The 24,987-nt window shown below is 41.8% G+C and overlaps 1 protein-coding gene across 2 annotated transcripts in view; it reads left to right on the top strand.

Moving 5' to 3' along the window:
* The window catches only part of LOC120525295 (A-kinase anchor protein 7), a 275,212-nt gene extending 255,096 nt beyond the window's left edge, over positions 1-20,116 (top strand). Inside the window, exon 8 of one of the 2 annotated variants that reach the window (XM_039747463.1) lies at positions 19,507-20,116. In XM_039747463.1, the coding sequence (XP_039603397.1) occupies positions 19,507-19,679 (173 nt within the window). In that variant the 3' untranslated portion in view covers positions 19,680-20,116. Of the gene's footprint in view, positions 1-18,512 lie in introns of both variants that reach the window. The other variant, XM_039747462.1, reaches the window with a different exon arrangement.
* The last annotated feature ends 4,871 nt before the right edge of the window (positions 20,117-24,987 follow it).

Genomic DNA, 24,987 nt, shown 5'->3' with positions numbered 1-24,987 from the left:
ATGCTACTTGATTATGTTTACCTCTGTTTTAAGTCGCTTTGGTTAAAAGTTTTTGCCAAGCAAATAAACGTAAATGTAAATTGAAACAAAGTCACAAAATGTTCCCTGATTCAGAAGAAAGCAAACAGACTATAATTGTGAAAACACCTTTAGATGGATGAAGTTAATGTTGCCGTTTAGTTTTCTCCTCAGGCTCGGGTTGTGGCCTTGTAGGTTTTGTGGAACCGCAGGCCATTTCTCCAGTTTTTGTCTCCCCATCACTGCTTTCATTCTGGTAACTCAGCTGCATGTTTTGAGCTATCAGAAAATGCCTCTTTTTTAAATGCCTGCTCATCGTGACAATAACAAAAATAGCTGGAAAACCTCAAGTAACAATTGCTTTTAGTAAAGCTGGAATGAATAAAGGTAGCAGAATAAGACTGTAAATAATAAATCCAAAACCCTCAACTGTGTTTTTTCTCTGTTTACTTAGGGGTATGACAGACTTACAGTAAAACACACACCTCATCTATCCTCGTACAATAGATCCATGGACACACCACCAGTGTGCCATTCAATCCTTTGTCCCAACTCCTTTGAAGTTTGTTCTGGGCTTACTCCTGATTTTTTATCTTACTACATAACACTGAAGCCGTCTGGCCATAGTAGGCTCCAGTGGCACTCCCAAGCACTGAAACGTATTTAAGGAATCAGGATTAAGTATCCAGGGTAGCCGCTTGGTTGTCCATCCTCCCCAAAACTGTGGCATGTATTCTGCCATAATTTTTCACAACAGCTGCTTACAGACAGTTTGCAGAACACCTTTTCTTACTCACACTTCATAGTTGCTTAGCCATCAATAATTATTCCTAAAATACCCAGAATATAGTCATGTCTTTGTGATAAACAAATGTAAATCTCCTGATAATGATGATGTTTGCTCGTCTTTTAATGCTAGATATAGTTCAGCTTTGTTTTTGCCTTGACAGTGTGGCTCCCTAATGGGACATTTGGAATACAGTAAATAGCAGTGGCTGTAGTTCTTTCTTACGCGTATGAAACTTGTAGCCATTTGGAGGCTCTGTTATGCCAACCCCAAACCTAGAATTAAACAATGGAAAACAAATCCTGAAGGGAGGGTGTAATAGAGGGGGACAATATCACCAGGAACCACCATAAAAAAAAAACAACAACAACTAACAATATGTCTTCCTGAGCCTTCCTAAGCAAGGTCTTTGGGCACCCATCATGTGACGAGGTCACAGTCCACCATAAATAATCTCACAGTGAAGCTCATCCTACCTTTTTGAGCTCATGCTTGCCAGCTAGGTAAGTTGGCTTTCCTGTGGGGGCTGATTGAGAGAGTCACTTGCCAAACTGGTTTTAGGTACTTGCCCCGACCCTGTCATAAAATTCTTCAGTCAGACCTAAAGGGAGTGGGGTGGTGGGGAGTTCTTAAACATCAAACTATTGCTGTTCTTATCAATGATATAACACTAATATTACTTTGCTCTGTCTAAGTTATAAATAAAGACATACAAAACATTTTTCAACTTATATACAAAATTTCAAACCACAACAGTGGCTCCAGGTCTCTGCTGACAGGACTAGCAGGACTTCCAGCCAACCAGACAGACAGCAGCAGCAAGTAATAACTGCCACCACCTTTTATCCAGGAGGACTGTTATTAAATTAAGCGTGTCCCCTGGCAATCATCAGTTATAATGTAATGTAGCATTTGATTTCCAGGGTGTGCTTTTGGCAGTCTGACCACATAATGTGCAAACTGGGTAATACCAGATGGAATATGAAACACACTGCCATTCTCAGCTCCACTGCACTGCACTCTATTGCAGCGTTTTTTTAGTTAGGTTTGTGGTGTTGTTGTGCAATGGGTGAAGCAGAAATACGGAGCTGACTGTTTTACCATTTAAATAACTGCAAAAGCCAGAAAATGTGATGGTTTGTGTAGTGTTCATTTAAGTAGGCCTATTTGCATACCCTCTAGGAATTTACTTTCAGCTCTGTGAATTAGTAATGATGTGCACAAATTAATGTCCATCTAATGGGATAAATATGCTAAAACTCATGAAAGTCTCATTAGAAAATTCTTTTTTTCACAGTAAGGTAATCAATTGTCAAGTCGACGCTGACTTTTAATAGACACCCATAATGCCAGAATTTAATTTAGTGTCTTTTACACTTTGAGCAACATGCAATTACGTTTGGGCTCTTATGTTTTTCAATTGCTTTTCTTGAGTTGTTTTCAGTCCTCAGTTCACAACATCTGATTCAAACACTATGTCAGGGCAAACTCTTTTCCCATCACAAATGTGTCATTTCCATCTTTATTTGATGTGTGATTGTCACACTTGCTCCAATTTATTCATCCATCCATTTCTTAATTATAGTACATTTTTCCAATCAGTTGTCATGCAGAGTTAGAGTCCATCCCAACAGCAATAGGCCAAAAAGAAGCAGCCACTCGTAAATGGGTAAGGTCAACCATCCCAAGAGCCAATCCCATCCAACTCACATGCAAAACAGATTAAAGTAACCAGTTATGTGATACAAGGACTTTAAATTATGGGAGGACTTTAAACTAAATGGAAAAAAGATTGGCAAATACAACAAGGAAGTTAAAACTCTTTACATATATTTTCATGCCTGTGGCTCACTGCCACCAGCACTTAGAACACCTGAGGTGCAGTGATTTCAGTGATAGTTTTTGGAGAAACTACCATACCACTTGTTAGTCTTGCTCTTAACAAGGACTTGTTGGCATCTTTTTACTTTCATTCTAGTTGGCATTCTCTGACCTCTCGCTTTGATGTGTGTCGTAGTGTCCTGCTGTCTCATCGTTTCTTGTTTGTTGGCGTTGACATTATGCTGAGGCTCTTGTTCTTTTGTGTGGCATGTGGTTTTGTGTATGGTTTTCTTTAGTGATAGAAACGTTAGCCTGTGGGTTACAATGAAAATTGTCCATCTGCTGTAAAGACACGACCAGGCATCAGTCAGCCCATTCAGTGCTTTTCATCATCAGCAGGTGCCCACCATGTCACTTTACTTTCCTATTACAGGGTGGTTAGTCACCCCTGTTCTTTCTGCCTTTCAATTCCTTGATCAATTAATGATCAGTATTAGGGTTTTAACTTTGCTTTTTAAGAATTAGTCAGTCAGTCATTTTCAACCTGACTACAGGGTCACGGGGGTCTGCTGGAGCCAATCCCAGTCCGCACAGAGTGCAAGGCAGGGCGCCAGCCCAACGCAGGACACACACACAACAAGCACATTTTAGGATCGCCAGTGCACCTAACCTGCATGTCTTTGGACTGTGGGAGGACACCCACGCAGACATGGGAAGAACATGCAAACTCCATGCAGGGAGGATTTGGGAAGCGAACCCAGGTCTCCTTACTGCAAGGCAGCAACACTACCACTGTGCCACCGTGCTGCCCTTTTTAAGAATTATTTATTGAATATTTTAACAACCACTTTCATACACTGTTAATGGATTATGTCTTTATTGATTGATTAAAGATTGTACTGCACTGTTTATTTTAAACACTTTGTTTTTTGGGTGGTCTATAAAAGCACTTTGTCTAGGTAACTACTAGGTAACTGTACATAGAAAGATAAATACCTAGCAGTGAGCTTTTCTTTTATGTAATTTATGTTACACCACAATACTAATATTTAAATGGAGTAGTCTAAACACAGTATATTAAACTCAGACCATATGGCAATAAAGAAAAAAAATGTTAGTCAGTACACGTCTCGTCCGCTCTTGCTCATCTTGTCATCCAGCTCTGGGCAATCCCACAGTGCAGAGTCAAGCCTTGAAATGTCTGGCAAAATACAAAGTTTCATCCTGGCATTTAATTAAATCTAACATATTCTACAATTATCCACTACATGTCTGACATTCCAAAGATGAAAAGATGTACATTTCTGAAAATTATGAAGCAGTTGTACCAGATGTATGACAATGACAACAGTGAAAGTTTAGAGCAATAAAAAATAGAAAATGTGATTTTATGAAAAGAGATAAGTGTATGTGACTGAAAACTACTTGAAAGCAACAGTTAGATGGAGTCAGGGACCATTTTGGAGAAATGTACATACAGTACATTATTCTTTTCATTTCTGTATTATTTTTTCCCTTTATTGCTCAATTTCTTTGTTTCTTCACAGAATTTGTATGTGACATTGCCTCTTAACTTACCTTCTGAGGAGTTAGTGTGTGCAATGAAAGTTATATACAAATTAAAAATGCGTTCATTAATTACACTTTGAAAGCACTGGCTCTCAGTGTTCACACAGACAGCATGGCAGATACTGTGATTCGTCTTCTTGTTTCCCCCATGATTCTGGCATACTCACTTCCTGTTCATTTGAGTCAAGTCATCTGTGCAAGACTCCAACTCCACAGGCTGGGCACGTCCTCGTTTTGTGAAACGCAGCTCTCAAAGGCCTTGCTTTCACTCAGCACCTGCAGATAGCTTTTGCCTCCCCCTGGGTATGGTCACGTCTGAGTGTGGCCCTGGGGACGTCTTGTTATGTTCTTTTCTCGTATTTTTTCATTTTCATTAAACACTGACCCAGATATGATTTCAATTTAGGGCTAAAGCTGATGACGTCTTTTTAATTCCATCTGGTTTCTGTTTTGGCAAAATTGATTCATGTACACTTTTTGTTTTGAAGTGAGCCTTAGTCTTGCATGTGATCCAAAACTTGTGGAAATTTTATTACAGGGAGAAAATGGAAACAATTAAAAAAACCTGAATCAATCATATAAAAAAAATGAGAGACAAAATTATTTGTAGACTTGCTAGCTGTCCAAGTTTCAAAGCATTTCTGAAATGCTAACATCAACAGCAAACCTTGACGGCTCACACAATGTCATAGAATGAAATAAATCCGTCATAAGGATTAGGTAGGCTGAGTTCAGGGCACAAGTGGTTTTGAAGGTTGTTGTTTAAAAACCTAACATGGGCCACTGAATGAATCATCACAGGAACGGTTCTGCTCATTTCACAGCTCTGCTGTTTTTAGACAGTGGCACTCACAAAGTTATAATAAGTCTAAAAAGTTATATACTGCACTTTGCTTTAGATGGAATATAGCAATTTGGAACAATTATTGATAATTATGATGGTCAGCATGTTTCCTGTGGCAATTGCCAAATACTGTAACATGTCCCAGGTAACTTGCTGCCCCAATGGGAGAGGGTTGGTGTGGGGCAGCACTGAGTACAAGGCAGGAAAGAGCCCTGGACGCAGCACCAGTCCATCATAAAGCCCACACAGCCACTCTAACACTTGCACACGGGCAAATTGCAGTTATCAGTTCACCAACCTGCACATCTTTGGGGATTAGTGAGCCCTCAGTGTTGCCAAAGTGAGATATTACTTTGGTGTACCACCCTTTAGAGCTGTATATGTTTATAGGCTGCTGCATCACAGATCCACCATTCAAGGTTTAATTCCCACACCCAGCCACAGTATTTGTGGAGTTTGTACAAATCACCCCCAAGGGCATCCATGTTAGGTTAATGTGAAATTCCTGAGGCCCTGCCTAAGGTTGACTCCTCCTGTGTGTGCCCAATGGTAAACTCTGCTGGATTCTCTGGGTGTCCATTCTTATACAGTACATGTCCCTTGAGATATTAAACAAATGTTTATAAAGAGCACATTAGAGAAGAAAAACACCAAGGTGTGTATCCATAGAATCACATGATACAGATGGATATTTTCCAGATTGATAATAGTGAAGGCCTAATGCCAACAGACAAACGCAAAGATTCTTTTATTGTTTTCCTTTGTGAGAAGTAAGCAGTCTAGGTGTGCTGTTGAGCGTAGATGTGTTCACTGAAGTTGACAAATCTATTGCCAGTGTTACAACTAAAGCTGACAGAATAACTTGGAACTCGAACCTCCTTAATGTATTCAGCTGGATGGAGTAAACCAGAAAAATACATCCATCCTTCATTCTGCTATTTTACACAATAATATTTATGTTGACTAGAAGAGCCAGCTTTGAACAACAAGTTGTTCAAAGCTTCTCCTCCAGCTAGGACATTGGATATCTCTGGGTCGAAGGTCCTTGAGAGTGATCCTCCAGTTAGCTGTTAACCACCCAATCTCACTGAGATTGCACAGGTGGTGAACCAGCTTTTTGGAGGGATCTGTGGTATCCAGGGTGAACTTCTCCAGGCTGGTGGTAAGGCTGTCCTCCCAGCATTGCAAGCAGTCTTTGCTTCCATTTGGGAGACTGGCATCATCCCAACTGACTGGAAAACGGGACTAAAATCTGGAAAGGGAAGGGTGATTGCCTAGATTACAGCAACTACAGGGAGATAACACTGGTGCTGGGTAAGGTTCTTGCTAGGGTCGTCCTCAGTAGGATCCGTGATCACTTGCTCACCTACCAGTGACCGGAACAGTCTGGTTTTACGCCTAAGGACTCATTTATACTTCACGCTTAGAACGCGTACGCGTCCGCATCATGGCTGCCACACGTTCCCAGCGTTCATTTCACGCGTCCTCTGAGCAGGTCCTCAGAAATTAACGTGATGCGTGCGCGAGTTGCAGTTCCAGCAAAAAGTCGGGGGGCGCAGTGTGCTAAAAGTCGGAACGTGACGTCAGAGTCTCTGTTTACTATCTACATGTGACAGCAAGCCTCTATGGAGATCCTTCGGGGATCGATGTGCGCGCTTTGCTGTTTGATGAATGGTTCAAAGTGTTGAAGCAAAATGCCGACATACAGATGCATTCGTGGTGCTTTAATATTCAAGCGTCGCATATTCCCGATCGTAATGACATGATACATTTTAAAAGTCGCACATACCATCTTTTGTGCCGTCTATTTTTTATTTTTTTACTTTACCTGCTGTCCGGTACAAGAAGCTTGTAGCGATTAAAAACTGGGATGACGTTTACGATGGTCTGCTTTAATAATAAAGTAAACTACGAGGTTAAAGTGGACATTTTGAGATTAAAGCAGAAATTTCCACTTCAATCACAAAATACACGTTCTCACCGTGTCTTTTATTTTTTTTTCTCAGTGGCTCAAATACAGCGCTATACATTATGTTGGCGATGTGAAGTTGCAAAAAAAAAAATAGACAGCACTGAGACTTTTAAAATGTATCGTGTCATTATGATCGGGAATATGCGACGCTTGAATATAAAAGCACCACGAATGCATTTGTATGTCGGCATTTGGCTTCACCACATCGAAGCATCCATCCCGTAGGATCGGCATAGAGGCTTTCTGTCACATGTAGATAGTTCCCGAATGTAATGACACGATACATTTTAAAAGTCTCACATACCATCTTTTGTGTCGTCTTTTTTAATTTTTTTATTTTTGCAACTTAACAACAACAACATAATGTATAGCGTTATATTTGAACCACTGAGAAAAAAATAAAGGACACGGTGAAAACGTGTATTTTGTGATTAAAGTGGAAATTTCGGCTTTAATCTCGAATTGTCCACTTTAACCTCATAGTTTACTTTATCATTAAAGCAGACGGTCGTAAACGTCATCCCAGTTTTTAATCGCTACGAGCTTCTTGGACCTGACAGCAGGTAAAGTAAAACAATAAAAAATAGATGGCACAAAAGATGGTATGTGAGACTTTTAAAATATATCGTGTCATTACGATCAGGAATATGCGACGCTTGAATATAAAAGCACCACGAATGCATCTTTATGTCGGCATTTTGCTTCAGCAGCGTAAAGCAGCAATAGATCGCCAAACAGAACAAATTAAATGTATGATATTCCAACTCTCTCCACATTTAGAATCTTTAGATTTATACTTGATATCACTTTCATGATGAAATGCATTAAAATGTGTATGTTACATTTTACATATAATTTCGTTTAAATAATGAATACTATTAATAATTACACACATGGGGGTGTCACGGTGGTGGAGCGATAGCACTGCTGTCTCGCAGGGAGTTATGTTGCTGGTATTTCCTGCTTGTATTCCACACTGTGCTCCGGTTTCCTTCCAAAGATATGCAGATTTGGGGATTTGGTGCCACTAAAATGACGCTAGTGTATGTGTGTGCTTGTATTCACCTTGCGATGAGCTGGGGCCTCGTCAAGGGACTGTTTCTCACTCGTGCCCAATGCTTCCTGGAATGGACACATACATCCCTGGATTTATGGATTTAATCAATAAACATCCTTTTCAGAGATATTGCGGTAAGGTGTTATCGGAATTTAATAGGAGCCGAACATGTTCTCACTGCGATAATATCTCGCACTGCCACCTGGTGGATTCCTCCAGATTTATGTAAAGTACGCGCGCAAGTATAAACGCTACAACACTTGCGTAGCAGAAGCGTCCGCTGCAGCATGCGTCGCGTCGCGTGAAGTGTAACTCCGGCCTAATAAGTCTTCCATCAACCACATCCTGGCACTGAGGATTGTCATGAATATCGGAGTTTCTTTGTAGCTTTTGTTGATTTTCATGTAGTGTTCAACTTAGTTGATCGAGCTGCCCCGTGGGACATCCTGAGGGTTCGCTGGATTCCCTCAGGGTTGCTGGATATCATGGCCGGCCTGTACACTGGTACTGTGAGTGCTGTGCTGAGTGAAGACAGAGCCTCTGTTTTTTTCCCAGTTGATTCTGGGGTTTGACAGGGGTGTGTTCTAGATCCTACTTTGTTCAATGCTTGTATGGATTTGGTGTTGGGCAAGGACATGGGGTCCAGCATCTTTGGAGCATCTATTGGTGAATAAAGGTTCACAGATCTTGACTTTGCAGACGATGCTGTGATCTTCACGGAGTCAATCGAGGCTCTGATTGGGGCACTCAGGAGTCTGAGTGTCTGGGCTTGCGAGTGTCCTGGATAAAAACCAAGATCCAGGCCTTTAATGACCTCTTGGGCACAGCCATCAGCAGTGTGTCTGTTTGTGGAGAGAGTGTTGACCTTGTTGAGAGATTTACTTACCTTGTCAGTGACATTCATGTCTCTGGTGACTCTTCCTATGAAATCAGGAGATGGATTGGGAGAGCATGGGGGGTCATGAGGTCGCTGGAAAGGGGTGTGTGGCGCTCCCAATTTCTATGCAACAGGACGAAGGTTCAAGTCTTTAGAGTCCTGGTGCTTCCTGTCTTGTTATATGGTTACAAGACATGGATGCTATCCAGTGACCTGAGACTAAGACTGAACTCCTTTGGTAATGTGTTTCTCCAGAAAATCCTTGGGGTACCGTTGGTTTGACTTTCATTTGAATAAGCGGTTGCTCATGGAGTCCCAAATGAGGCACATTACCTGCATTGTGAGGGAGTGTCAGTTACAGCACTACGGCCATGTGGCGCATTTCCCCAAGGATGATGCAGCTTGTAGGACTTTTAGGACTTGTAGGATCCTCATTGTTGGGGACCCAAGTGGCTGGACCAGGCTAAGGGGTTGCCCACGTAACACATAGCTGCGGCACATAGAGGGTCATTTCCGGAGGATGGGACTGGACCGCGTGTCTGCCTGGGGGGGTGGGTTGCAAACCGGGATCCTAAGCTATTTTGTTGTGTAGTGGGTGTGGCTGTACCAGTGCATGCTCCCCAACTTGACTTGACTTGACCGGAAGACAAAGTTGTCTGAAACTCTTAGCATGATATGTTTTTTGATTTGTCAATGTTGGTAGGTTTTATTATTACATGATTTTATTCAACTTGCCTTCTCTGCTTGTCTGGGTCAAATTTTGCAAACAATTTTTTACACACTTTTACCGAAGTGATTTCCTTTAAACTGTGTATGCATTCTGATCTCCGGTGACAATGCAATATTCCTAAGAAAGATTGAAGGTTCAATTCTCCAGTAGACAAACGCATATTTCCAGTACTTCACACGTGTACGGTTTCACCGTGCTTAGGATTTTCTGAAATGAGAAATGAACAGGAATGAATGTTACGTTCCACTTTAAGATCACTGGTTCAATTCCACTCTGTCACTAATGTCATTTCTGTCAAATCACCTTCCCACCCATTTTGGGGTTTTTGTAACGTGTCGAGGACTGTGTGGAATTAAGGTGGCTAAAATATATATATATAAAAAAAAGATTTTTAAGTGACACGATTTTATTCAAAAATGCACACATTTTTTTTCCCTGTACTAAGATTTTGTTGCGGGGCTTCCAAAAAAGAATTAATTTAATTCAATTAAAATGCATAGATTCCTTAAATGGTCCTCAAAAAAAATAACTCTTATAACATTTCTCCAATTATAGTCATTATTCTACAGACTTTAGTCAACTTTTATATGATGTGTCATTTTCTTTCTATAGTTAAGCTGGTTATAAATTTTACTTTGCTTTTTAATATGTTTTGTATTTCAGTGGCGTAAACATAAAAATAAAATATTTTTATATTTCCATAGAAAGCAAAGAAATCTTTATAGCAGTAAAGTCTATGCAGTAAATTATTTAAAAGAATATTTGCTGGGCCTGTCGACGTAAGTCTTTTTTATGTATTCAGTTTTATTTTGTGACTCTTAAAGGAGACCAGATAACTAATGGCGCCTCGGGAGCTTAGACCAGTAAATTTAAATGATTTACTTATTGACTTACCATTGTTCTGATTGTCAGAGAACTATAAAGGTGCATTCCTGTGAAATTTGACAAAAGACAGATAATTCCTGGCCTTGTGTGACGCTTAGATCATTTGAATCTGAAGAATTCATCAAACAGCGTGTGGTTCATTGTTGACAGATATTACTGCTGTTGCCAGCACAGCACACTAAGGTCAGCCATGTTGCTATTGGAGAAAATAAATATCAGGCATATTAGATCACAGTTATTTTGCAAGATGACAGAATTAGTAGTGCCACTGAAGTGAATTGTTGCCATGTTGCCTCTGACAATGAACATACAGCAAAGTAATTAACTGTTCCTGCTAGCTAAAGAGCAAGACTAATGTGTTAATTTGTATCATTTTACCTGTTCATTTAATTTTCATATCAGAATATTGAAATAAATTTGACACTTGAGAATTATTTTGCAAAAATGTTTAAAAAGTGGATGAATTATTCATAACATATACTAAGGCACCTTGTTTGTTGTCTTTGTCCGTTTGTAAATTATAGGCTTCTCTTAAACAGCACAGAACCCAGAGTGTGTCAGAGAGATAACATTCATGAATTACAGATATGCGCTTAACTTACACACAAGCAGCAAGCAGCTCAAGTGCATCAGTCTTAGAATCAGAGCATCTGGCTGCATTGGTCTAGACATGACCTTCATAAAAGGACAGGGCTTTGTGGCAGTGAGGGTCGCAGAAGTAAAGTTCTCAGAGTCTTCACAGAGAAATTGTTCTTCATCTCATTAAAGAGCTGAATCTTTGTACACAGTCCAGTTTAAGTAACTGTTTAGACGTATAAACATTTATAGATTGCAAGTAATAGCTGGAAAAGTGCAGGAGCATTTGAGAGTAATCCACTCCGTTACTAGAAGGAAAAGCTGCTACAGTATCAGCAAAGCAGCTCTTTGTTTTCAGATATGCAAGATGGACAGAGATCCTTACCAAGTGAAGCGGCAGCAACTGCAGACACAGAAACTGACTTTATGCAATTTTAAATAAGGACATCATAAGACAGTGATAAAGAAATACTTTTCAGATTTTGTAGAGCAGGTGAAGTAAAGGTGACTCTCATTTCAGGAAACTTGCCGTCATATTGAGAGAGGGTAGAAGTTGGCTGTATGGGGCAGTTTGTTTCATCGTGTTATCAAATTACTTATCATAAAGTACTGATTAAACAGGAAACCTACATCTACACCAATCTGTTGCTCTTCATTTTGTTGGTGTACATATTTAAATTTCCTTCTTTGTTTTATAGGACATGTTTAGTAAAAGGATATTTAGATCATCTGGTTTGTAGCTCTGGTGTATGTAGTCTTTAAAAAATGGAAATGTTTCACCACTTCCACATATTTGTAGTAGACAGTAGGCAACTGTAGTCTGCGTGCCATTACACAGTCAGACTTTACTGTTTCCCTCAAGAACACCGTGATAAGACTACCTTTCACTTTCATTGGTCACAACTGAGACAACATCAAACAAGCAATGTGTGAGGCCTAACAGAGACGATCCAAGGGGAAACAAGAAATTCTAAACCACAATTTTATATTCCACTGCCCACAGCATGAACCATCTATCCATCCATCCATTATCCAACCCACTATATCCTAACACAGGTTCATGGGGGTCTGCTGGAGCCAATCCCTGCCAACACAGGGCGCAAGGCAGGAAGAAACCCCGGGCAGGGCGCCAGCCCATTGCAATGAACCATCTACTGTCCTGGCAATTTATTCCATGTGCCTGTGGTTCTCTGCCTGAAGAAGAACTTCCTACTGTTTGTGCTAAAGTTATCCTCAACAAGTTTCCATCTGTGTTGCAGTTTGTATTTAAGAACTTAGTTTTAAGTGCTACCTGGGATCCACCATAGTAATTTCTTTCAGAATTTTAAAACTTCACTCATGTCACCTCTTTACCTCAGTTTGCTTAAACAGAAAGGGTTGGACTCCCTCAATCTGTCCTCATAGCTCATACCTCTCAGTCCTGGAAGTCACCCTCCTTTGGACTTTCTCTTGTGCTGTTATGTCTTTTTTGTAATACGAAGACCACAACTGTGCACATTTCTCCAGATGAGTCCTTTACGAGTGCATTATAGAGCTTAGTCATAATATCTATCGATGTGTATGCTATGTATCCATCATCTAGTGGCACCTAGATCAAGTGTAGCAGAGCAAATTTCAGTAGAAGCCATTTTAGGGAGATAATGCCTGAAGAAAGTTCATGAACACCAAAGTAAAGAAGCGAGGGTTTAATTTTGATTTCTATGTTACAATTCATGTCGCCTTACTGCTAGACATAGTGGTGAGAGCCAGAAAACTGGACAGAGGCTCAGCAAAATGTTAGAGCAGCAAAGACACCAATTGTTGAAGAAGTTTGTTATTTCTTAAGTTCAAAATATTTTGGTATTAAAGTTAAGGTTAACAGTGGAGGAGATGACAAGAAACAAGTGTGACTGAGGCAGCAGCTGAAGTCAAATGTGGTCAACACATTTGGTCCAAGTTGAAAATGAAGCAGCAAGACTTGGAACTTTCTGTTGAATCTTTGTAGAGATGGATCTTGGAAGATGGAATGAGTGAAAATAAGATACGCCAGTATGTAATAGAGGTTTGATTGGTGTAAGACAAATGTAATGATAATAATACTACATTTTATTTATATAGCGCCTTTCCAATGCTCAAATCACTTCACAGAGTTTAAGAAAGAATGGCAAGGTACACAGTATATAGCATTGTAGTAAACCAGATAAATACATAAATGAAATAGAGTCAGATAGTAAATTCAGAGAAAAGCCTAACAGACAGCATAATTGATGGTCTAGTACGCACACACAGGTTACATGAGCATCTTGACATAGAGGTAAACTGAGAGAAGGGCAATAAAGTCAGGTAGAGCTGAAAGCCTTCTGAACAGATGAGTTGTTATTTAAAAGAATTCATGGAGTCAGCTGACCTGATTCATTTCGGTAGGTCATTCCAGAGTCTGAGCGCTATACAGCTGAATGAAGGCCCTGTCACCCATGGCGTGTAGATTAGTGTAGGGCACAACAAGATTGCCAGAATCAGAGGACCTTAGTGGGCGGACAGGCACATAGTGATGGAGAAGGTCACTGATGTAGTTTGGCGCACGGTCAGTTTCAGCAGTTTAGTCAGATAACCACTGCTCAGTGCCCCTTTTATACGCAGTGCTCCACGTCCCCGGACTTGCAAATGTTGCGCTTCATTCTGAGCCAGCATAAAGTGAAGCCATTACAGGCGGCTCTGCTGTTAGCAGCATCACTGCATCCCAGCCAACATACTTAGCATCAGATGTGCCACAGATATTTTGTCCAGTCTGTTTTATTCTCAAGCCACCATTTGAATAACTGCTTCTGTAAGTGTGCAGTATACAGATCATTAGTGGAAAAACCGATGAACATAAATACGCTTGAAGTCCATCAAGCTCATTTGGTTAGCAAATATCTTATCGCGTTCATTTTTAAATGTTATCTTGGGTTTCTGCTTCAGCTACGTGACTTGGTCGTTTATTTGAGGTTCCAGGATCCCCTACCTGGCGTATGCCTCCATTTCTCTTCTTCCTAATGTCCACCAGCATACTTGACTACAGGATTCCCTGTTTAAGTGCAGTTCTTTCCCCTTTTCTTTTACTGTTGTGGCATATGTCAATAACATTAGTGTTAACTAAATTGAACTGACTTACCGTACATAAGGTTGGACTGTCCATTACAGGTCGGTCTATCGTGCACCTAATTCCCTGGCTAAACCTTTCTAGTCATAACGTTTGTCTGATCACCCAAGTCGTTTAAAGATTTCATCAGTCTGGTTGTATTTTCTCTGGGTATTCCACTTTCTCCCCCAAAGATTGTGGGTGTGCCTGGGAGGGTCCTGCAGTGCTGTGCCACCTTGTCCAGGGCTGCTTCATGCTTTGTGCCCAGTACTTTCAGGGTAGATTCCAACCCCTTGTGACGCAAACTTAGCTTAGAAACATTCAAGAGCATCATGTTGTGTTTAGTCTTGCTGAGGCAGATGTATAATATATACGGTATGTCTGAAGGCAACCATGAGTGAATTTTAAATGTGTGGTAACAATTAGATGGCTCCCTGAGTGTCACATTACTTTTTATTTTTATGATGAACTTTTTATTAATGGCGGCATGGTGGCGCAGTGGTAGCGCTGTTGCCTCGCAGTAAGGAGACCCAGGTTCGCCTCCTGGGTCCTCCCTGCGTGGAGGTTGCATGTTCTCCCTGTGTCTGCGCGAGTTTCCTCCCACAGTCCAAAGACATGCAGATTAGGTGCATTGGCAATCCTAAATTGTCCCTAGTGTGTGCTTGATGTGTGGGTGTGTGTGCCCTGTGGTGGGCTGGTGCCCTGCCCAGTGTTTGTTCCTGCCTTATGCCCTGAGTTGGATGGGACTGGCTCCAGCAGACCCCTGTGACCCTGCGTTAGGATATAGCGGATTGGATAATGACTGACTGATTGACTTTTTATTAAGTAAAGACAAAATGACAAGATATAATCAATAAACAGATATAACATACCAAGGATCCCAAACCACCCACTTCCACCCAGTGTGAGCCAAGGGGTTAAAAAGAACACAAGTCACATTTGCATTTCTAAACCAATCCAACGGCTCATGAAGGTGGCGCTCTTTTAAAGTAGGGTGTTGAATTTGAACTGCAGAGAGCAGCAGCTAATTACGATAAACTGTCTGCAACCAAAAAGGCTCCTATTAAACATATAAATATATGTCTTGTGCGTGGGGAGCACATTGCATTTGTTAAAATTAAACATAACCCAATATAAGGGAAAAAGCTTTCAGTAGCATCACATTGATTATACAGTACACTGGCATTCGACGGCGTCAAGTGAGTGATACGTTGTCTCAGGTGCTGTGTGTGCTTGCTGCTCTTTATTTATGAGTCAATATAAGGTTGAAAGAATTGGTAGCTGTATTCATTAAAATATGAACTGCAAAATATGAATTTGAAGTAAATGAGAGAGAGCTGATAACGAAGAGCCACAGGAGAACAAATCTGCGTAACACCCCAGTAACGTCTTGACAAGGCTGAACAGCACCCACCGTCTGACAAACTAGAGTTAAATTAACATTACTTGCTAACTGGAAATAGAAACCTGCCCTGCAGTGAATGATCACATAGTAGTGCATATTATTTAATATTTACCCATGCCAAAATGCATATCTAAACTGTTCTTGCTGCTGTTATACCATATAATAGTGCAACAGTGAAAAATAACAGAAAGACGTCTTAGCAGACAGAAGTACATGTCATAAATGTGGACTCAAGTAGTGTTTGTGTGTCTCTTCTGTCACTGCACTCATTGCAACGTGCAGATGAATCATTAAACTCCAGGTACCTTGTTATTTGTTACTCCAGTTATCTTAGAGTTGGCGAAGGTGGATGAGTTTAAACACTTGGGATCAACAGAACAGAGTAAAGGGGTGTGACAGATAGGGGGCACTGTCGTCCCCTTGAACCCTCAGATCAGACGCCAGACACCAGATAAAAGTCCAATTCTTTTCTTTATTACAATAATAAAGTGCACAAAGTACCCTACACTCCACTATACTCATACACAATAATAAATCAATAATCAATACACTAATCCTCCTCTCCCAGACGTGTTGTTACCTTCCTCCCAACTCAGCTCATCCATCTGGGATTTCCCAGAATCCTTTATAATCCATGACCCAGAAGTGCTTCTGAGCCCTCAGTCCATGTGACTGGGATGTACTTCCGGGCTGTAGGGAAAATACAAGTCTCTGGGCCTCCCTGCAGCGTCCCCTGGCTGCCCCGACGTTATCCAGCAGGGCTGTACAGGAAAACTCCAATGTCCATGATGCCCTGCTGGAATTCAGGGCACCTCCATGCTGTAGGAAGGGGTCCATCTGGCGGCCTGGGGGTATTGGCCGGGATGAATGGCCGGCCATATATCACAGGGGATTGTGGAAGAGAGGTGAAAAAGAGAGTGCAGACAGGGTGGAATGGATATTCCTGAAGAGTGTCAGGAGTGATTTGTGACAGACGGGTATCAGCAAGAGCGAAAGTGAAGGTCTACAGGACGGTAGTGAGACCAGCTATGTTATATGGGTAGGAGACGGTGGCACTGACCAGAAAGCAGGAGACAGAGCTGGAGGTGGCAGAGTTAAAGATGCTAAGATTTGCACTGGGTGTGACGAGGATGGATAGGATTAGAAATGAGTACATTAGAGGGTCAGCTCAAGTTGGACGGTTGGGAGACAAAGTCAGAGAGGCGAAATTGCATTGTTTTGGACATGTGAAGTGGAGAGATGCTGAGTATATTGGGAGAAGGACGCTAAGGATAGAGCTGCCAGGGAAGAGGAAAGAGGAAGGCCTAAGCGAAGGTTTATGGATGTGGTGAGAGAGGACATGCTGGTGATGCGTGTAACAGAACAAGATCCAGAGGACAGAAAGATATGGAAGAAGATGATCCGCTGTGGCAACCCCTAATGGGAGCACCCGAAAGAAGAAGAAGAAGACCTTGTGCTACTGAGCTCCCGAAATAATAATAGCAGTTTTACCTTTTCATTTTCTCTTAGCATCCAGTCACTTTCGTTCACTTTCTCCCTGAGACCCTGGCAGCGGTTTAAAACGCACAGACTTTAGAATAGAAATTGTTGGCAGGTGTTTTTGGGCTCAGCCTTTGCAGTGCAGGGTTCCTCCGCTATTAACTGCACACGTTTTCATGAGTTGTCCCCAGATGTGTGGTCTCATTGGAGACTCGTATCTGGCCCTGGGAGCCCAGGTGCATTTCATGTACCCGACTACCGCAGTGAATCTTCAGTGGAATAACGTTCTCAAGTCACCTCATGGGTCTCTTGTTATGATCTCTGTGATGGTTCTTTGGGGGTTTTCTCCTTCCTGAGTTTTGTTTTACTGACCAGGGAGCTCTTTACTTTTGTACCCTGCATTGTGCCAACAGGATAACCTCCTTTAAGCCTTTTACTTTGATGTGAGAAATGGCAGAATGAACATTCCTTTCACTTGACTTCATCACATATTTTCCCCACTAGCCTCATACTGATTATTTTTAGTTTTAAAGAAAGTAATTTGTCACCACATAAAATATGTTACTTTATCTGTTGCAAGTTGGATTCAAAGTAAAGTGCGATGTTAAAGATTAATACTGTAAATGCAAATGACTGGCTGTGAAAAAGAGCTGCCATCAATCGCATTACCGATTAGCCCAAGGGTCTGCTATGGCGCCAGGTTTCACCATGAGTGTCTCTCGACGGACTGTTAATATAATTTGGAAAATAGTCCAATAAAAGCAATGTCTTCTAGTAAAATAAATCTGCACACAACATGCAGCAGGAGATTGGGACTCGTATTTTAAAAGTAATGAAGGGACTGAATTGTATCTCATTTTGGCCGTCAAGGTTTGCCGTTTTTGCCAGACATCTGGAGGATCTCATTTAAAAATTAGAATTTCCGAGCTCACCTACTGTGTTACTCAATTATTTTGTTGTACTGATTTGATGTTACAGTCAGAGGCCCAGAAAGACCTAAGTGGCCATGAAATCCCCCGGCCTGACAGATCTGACGTTCAGCTCGGGTTGTGTGCAGTTGTATTAAAAGGTTTGGCCACCCGGGTGGTCTGCGTGTTTCACTGTGGCCGTGCGCTCAAAGAAGTCAGTGCAGCGTGCGCAGGCCACAGACGTTAACATACTTGCTGTATTTGTGAACATTTTAATGCATGATTATCAGAAATCAGACCCAAGTTTGTATGCAGCTGAAAGTCGCAGCCACCCTGTTGCTTTGCTGTTTCTTAATTTTAGACCTGTCTGTTATTTAGCAGTTTGTTTAGGTTTAGATTATTTGGCTTTGCATGGACAAGTGAGTGTTCTGTGCTAAGTGATGGTGAAATTAAGTGCCCTATTGTTGTCTGTTGTAACATTTAGGTGAAAACAATGTGGTGGAGCCAGATGATGCAGAACTAGTGAGCCTGAGCAAGAGGCTGGTGGAGAATGCGGTCCTTAAGGCTGTGCAGCAGTACCTCGAGGAAACTCAGCAGAGTAAAGGCCGGCAAAGCAACAGCGGCCCAGCTAAGACTGAAGAAAGCCTTAATGGTAGTGAAAACAGAAAATGAGCTCAGAGGGTCTCTTTTAGCCATCCACTCAAAGAAAAAAAAAATGACAAGAAGCAAATGTTGTGCTTCATGTTGAGAGCGGCACACTGACGTCAAAGGCAAGGTATGGACGCTTTTGGGATGGACCTGCTAGAGGGAATGTAAAGCACATCGACATGCACAGAATCAACACGTCATCATGTGTGATGGGCATTCTTGGAATCGACTGGCAAGCAATTTTCAGATTTCTGTTCGCCTGATTCTCGCCGCTGTTTTCACCAGCACATGAGAGGCACAAAACCCGGAGCCGCTTGTACTTACCTGATAAACACAAGAAATAATAAAAGGGAAACTTTTTCCAAGTTCTTCATACAAAAATGAGAAACAAGCATGGCTCCGACTGGTCTGTTCAGAGAGAACTTATTGGAACGCACTTAAGACGGAGCAGAAAACCCACCGCTACTTGGGCACCTAAGATGAACTGGACTACTTGTGACATTCAGTGCACAGACAATCACCTATTTTACCGAGCAAACGTATCACTACAATGTCATAGATCAAAGCGGATCTAAAACCTCGGAGCCCTTGAGCGTTCACACCGCTGTGGCTGACCAAGTCGCTTCAGTGCTGCAACATTTGTGTACAGCGTGTATTTCAATGGCAGTGTACTTGTGCAGGTCATTCTACTGTTTAAATAATAATACTCAAGCAACACAAGGCAACTGCTAATATTCAGGTTTTGAGATATCCCAGGCAGTCCAGTGACATTTTCTGGCTGTGTCATTAACGTCCACATGTATTCTGTGTCTTTTTTTTTTCTCCTTCAGGTGATCAACATGATGTGTGCCTCATTAGAAAGGCATTGCATCGAGAAACTGCGACCCTGTTAAAGAAGCTTTCTGAGATAAAAGAGCGACTGCGGCAGCCAACCGTTCAGGCGTTAATGCGCAGGGAGATGGCAGCTAATGATGCTACGCCCCTCCATGGTGGGAAAAATTAAGTTAGCTGGAAAGCCTGGCATCGTTCAAGAGCTGCCGGTGTACACTACCTAAGCACTCAGGTTGGAAGAGAAGTTGTTTGAAATACTGGGTTTTCTCTTCTGTTTTGTTTTTCTTTTTCTTGTGTTTTAATTTTTTTCTCCCCAGATGTTCTGTACATCTGGAACATTTAATTTCATATCTTGTAATCATGTCTGGAGGCAAATCAGTTTCTGTTTATGTGTTGGGGAAGATAAGAAGTAAGAGATATCTTTTCCTTGAGTGGCCTTAACAAGAAAAGTAAATCTAGAGGTGTTGTTTGAATAAGTAATACAGTAGGCCTGGAATCATATAAAGATATACATAAACATGTTTTTATTAAGATGAAATCGGGGCATCTGTTCATATAAATTGCAAATAAAGAAGGACGATTTGGGAAATAACTGCATTGTGAAGCAGATCACCACAAAATCTTGTTTTCCTTTTGTAAGCTGCCATGTATTCTGTGGGGTGGCTGCTCCTCCTTGTGTCACCAGCAGCCTTTTCACTTCCTCTTACGTTTGTTTGTTTTTTTTTCCCTGTCTTAGTGGGTATTCTAAATGCATTTTTATCTAAATAAATGCACTGACGTTGCCCAAACAGACCAGACTGCTCCGCTAATGGGATAAAATGTTATTATAAGGCACAAAATGAATCAATGGTCATTAGGCAAGTCAACCGGTCGATTGGTTACAAAGTTCACGGTGTTTTGCCCGAGGCTGCATGTGTGCTACGCTGCCTGTTTGTGTCCACACTTTCTGGAGGATTTGATTACAGTCCAATATGTTTGAAGCCATCTTTCTAACACGACATTGTCAAATGCCCCAGAAGGATCCCTTATCCTATTGTTTCACTACAATCCAACTGTAATCCTGTAGCAGTGCATTGTGTTCTTCTTCACAAAGCACAAACTACTGGCAGAGAGGTTAAGTCGTTTGTTACCAGTTGTGCTTTTGTTCATATTCTTAATGGAGACTCATGTATAGCATTGCCTATTTTTCTTTATCATATTCTTCTCATTTGGAGTTTATCCAGTTTGGGATATTAGGGATTACATCGCTGCTCTTTGCCTCTGGACTTCTTCAGACTGTGATCTGCAGTTCACCCTGGGACAGTTTGTACCCAAATGTGATGCAGCTGGGATGAACATTAGAAATATGGAAAGCAAGAAAAGACCACCAGGGTCCCAGAGTACACAATCCACTGTCTGATAGAAAGAACTCTGCTGGGTCAGAGTTTAAAAGATTTCGGTGTAGCCACCACACAGCCATTTCTGCTCAGGCTTTGTTCCCATAGCCTGCCACAGTAGGACTTTGCCTTTGGTCCCAGGGTGCACTTGGTTGCTCCCTTTTGTACAGCATCTAGTAGTGCCATGTCTTTTTTTATAGCTTGATGCCTAGAAATGAACTTAACTACTCCAGATGTGGTCTCACTAGCACATTATATAATCTGATCTAATCCTATAAAATGCTTCCAAACTCATACCCACTTTTTGTAATTTCCTATAGTACTTCTGAAAAGCTCAGTTGATCCAAAGGGGTTGTGCCTAAAAATGGGTGGGGGGTGTAAAGCCACATTGTTCAAAAGGGCAAGTTTAGATGGCAGCAAAGAATTCTAAGAATTCTAAGAAACGGGAAGATATCCATTCAGTCAGACTGGGAAGAACTGAAAGCCTTAACAACACAAAAAAACTTCTCAGCCTGGATGAATTCTTTTGCTCTGTCGGGACGGTAACCAGACATTCATTAAATTTGTACCCTAAACTTTACGTGAGACATTGAAATAAATTTAGGCCCTTTATCAGAAAGTATGGGCTTAGGAAAATCGTGAAGTCTAAAAAAGTCACAAAGAAGTGAAGCTTTGCAGGAAGTGACCGAGATGATGGCACCTGCAGCACAGAGATGGTAGGTCTACAGGGAGTTCTTGAATTGTTGCTTCCAAAAATTTCCATCCATCCATCCTCTTCCGCTTATCCGGGGTCGGTTTGCGGGGGTAGCAGCTTAAACAGAGAAGCCCAGACTTCCCTCTCCCCAGCTACTTCTTCCAGCTCTTCCGGGAGAATCCCAAGGTGTTCCCAGGCCAGCAGGGAGACATAGTCCCTCCAGCGTGTCCTGGGTCTTCCCCGGGGCCTCCTCCCGGTTGGACGTGCCCGGAACACCTCACCAGGGAGGCATCCAGGAGGCATCCTGATCAGATGCCCGAGCCACCTCATCTGACTCCTCTCGATGCGGAAGAGCAGCGGCTCTACTCTGAGCCCCTACCGGATGACTGAGCTTCTCACCCTATCTTTAAGGGAAAGCCCAGACACCCTGTGGAGAAAACTCATTTCAGCCGCTTGTATTCGCGATCTCGTTCTTTCAGTCACTACCCATAGCTCATGACCATAGGTGAGGGTAGGAGCGTAGATCAACTGGTAAATTGAGAGCTTTGCCTTACGGCTCAGCTCATTTTTCACCACGACAGACCGATGCAGAGCCCGCATCACTGCGGATGTCGCACCGATCCGCCTGTCAATCTCACACTCCATTCTTCCCTCACTCGTGAACAAGACCCCGAGATACTTAAACTCCTCCACTTGGGGCAGGATCTCGCCCCCAACCCTGAGAGGGCACTCCACCCTTTTCTGGCTGAGGACCATGGTCTCGGATTTGGAGGTGCTGATTCTCATCCCAGCCGCTTCACACTCAGCTGCGAACCGCTCCAAAGAGAGTTGAAGATCACGGCCTGATGAAGCAAACAGGACAACATCATCTGCAAAAAGCAGTGACCCAATCCTGAGTCCACCAAACCGGACCCCTTCAACACCCTGGCTGCGCATAGAAATTCTGTCCATAAAAGTTATGAACAAAATCGGTGGCAAAGGGCAGCCCTGGTGGAGTCCAACTCTCACTGGAAACGGGCTCGACTTACTGCCAGCAATGCGGACCAAGCTCTTGACACCGGTTGTACAGGGACTGAACAGCTCTTATCAGGGGGTCCGGTACCCCATACTCCTGGAGCACCCCCCACAGGATTCCCCGAGGGACACGGTCGAACGCCTTTTCCAAGTCCACAAAACACATGTAGACTGGTTGGGCAAACTCCCATGAACCCTCCAGGATCCTGCTAAGGGTGTAGAGCTGGTCCACTGTACCGCGACCAGGACGAAAACCACACTGTTCCTCCAGAATCCGAGGTTTGACTATCCGACGGACCCTCCTCTCCAGAACCCCCGAATAGACTTTTCCAGGGAGGCTGATGAGTGTGATTCCTCTGTAGTTGGAACACACCTTCCGGTCCCCCTTTTTAAAGACTTCCAAAAATGTCTCTGTCAGAATTCTCTGGTCAGTGGTTACTTCATAGGTTCAGATTGTCTTCATAGAATATTAGCTTTTAATTTACAGAAACTGGGACGATAAGAGATGGTAAAATTAAATTGAGTAAAAAATGAGATGATATCATATGGCCTGACAAACATTTCACCCTGAAGATGACTTGTTATCTGAGAAAATATGAACCAAAAATCAAAATGATTTTGACAATAACAGCCCATTTAGCCCTTTATGTAGAAAACTTTACATTATTTTTTTTTTTGCGTTTTATCTACTTATAATATCATCTGCCACGTACCTGCCTATGTGTGATTTCTGTCCTGGTCCAACCTTGATGTTCTCACTTACTCTGGAGCTCCTGCCATTCTCCCAGTTCAGTGTCGTTAACACATTTAACCAGGTTAGTACATATCATTTTTATCAGGATCATTTGTATCAGCTAGTGACACCATTCCCTCAATGCCATTTAATGGCTAAGAGTTCACTGTTGCCAACATCATAATTTTGTTTCGAACAGAAAAAATTCCTTTAAAAATAATGAAAAGTGTGAAGCTGACCCATATTTGGAAAATGTTGGAACTTTGGAAACATCTACTGTTTGACACCTCATAAGGCAGCGCGTAATACATCTGGGGGCCCTAAGACAGGCGGTAAGCATTTCTTGAAGGATATCAGAAGCTCGTTGTGCTACTGGAGTACAACTTTCAAAGAAGTTATTGGCTAAATTAAAGTACCAAAATTGCACTCTTTGGCACACCCCATGAATCTCTGTACTTTTTTATGTTTTCTGGTACTTTGTACCCTAATATTATTGAAATTTTATCTGGATCCACACTTTTTGTGCGACTTATACAGTACCTGATGAAAATGACAGAAGATTTATAGAATTAGCATTTCTGTAATTTAGCATATAGTTTATTGCTTCTTAAATTCTAAGCTTCTCTCACGTGTTGAGTATGTTTCTCTAATTATGGAGAGAACATCAATGGATAATGGATGGATGGATGGACATCAAAACACTGTCAATATATACCAAGGGGCTAAATCGTAAACAATCCAGTGTTGCTGACAATGATTGGAAGACAGCAGGGACATTTGCCAAACCTCATTTTTGTCCTGAAGTGACATTAAGGGTGGTCTTACATTTATCACATCCTTTTATTCATATCAAACTATATGCTCTTCTGATATTAAGTTATGTGACCCTTTGATTTAGTTGAGGATTGACAATGATATTAGTGGAAATGGTTCATTGTTTTATTCACTGTGACTCTGTTTTCTTGAGACAATGAAAAGTCCATCTCTGACTGGACTGGTGGATGGTGAGCTCACTTCACCTGAACCTGTTCATCTACAGCTGTGGTCTCGGGACACGAGGTAGGATGCACATTTCTTTTAGGCTCCACGAAGAATATCAATGACACTGTCATAAGGACAATGCAGAGGAAGAATTCTTCGTTTTGGTTTGCCGAGTACATCTCCAAAATCCTCATACCCTGGAGGTAAAGTATGAGTTCTTAAACAAGTAAAGCTCTTAGTGACCGCCGACTGACGACACGTATTCCAACAGTTCTGTCCCCAAGAGTCACCTTCTTTGTTAGTCTAATCCATATTGGGCAAGTATTTACTAAACCAGGAATAACCTGTGATTGTTTTTGGTTTGGCAATGTTCAGCGCCCAAAGAGATTACTTTTTTGTGCTGACACCCATCTCACACATTGTTTGGTTGAGTGACATACTTCATGTATCCATTTTGAATGGGACTTCTTTCAGCACATGAAACATTTCAATATATTTTTGATGGATTTACGAGTATTCCCCAAGCAGCTGACTAAATCTGTGCTAATAAAATTGTATGCTGGACAAGAGTCAATAAAAGCAAAGGTGTACTTATTGCACAGGTACACCAGTAATAAAAAAAATATTGTGGCTTTGTAATGGCAGCCCCCACTATAACTGGTTTCTCCCAAGTGATCAGATT

This window comes from Polypterus senegalus, chromosome 3 (genome assembly GCF_016835505.1).
Source record: "Polypterus senegalus isolate Bchr_013 chromosome 3, ASM1683550v1, whole genome shotgun sequence".
Lineage (NCBI taxonomy): Eukaryota > Metazoa > Chordata > Cladistia > Polypteriformes > Polypteridae > Polypterus > Polypterus senegalus.
This window is presented reverse-complemented; position numbering and strand designations above follow the sequence as displayed.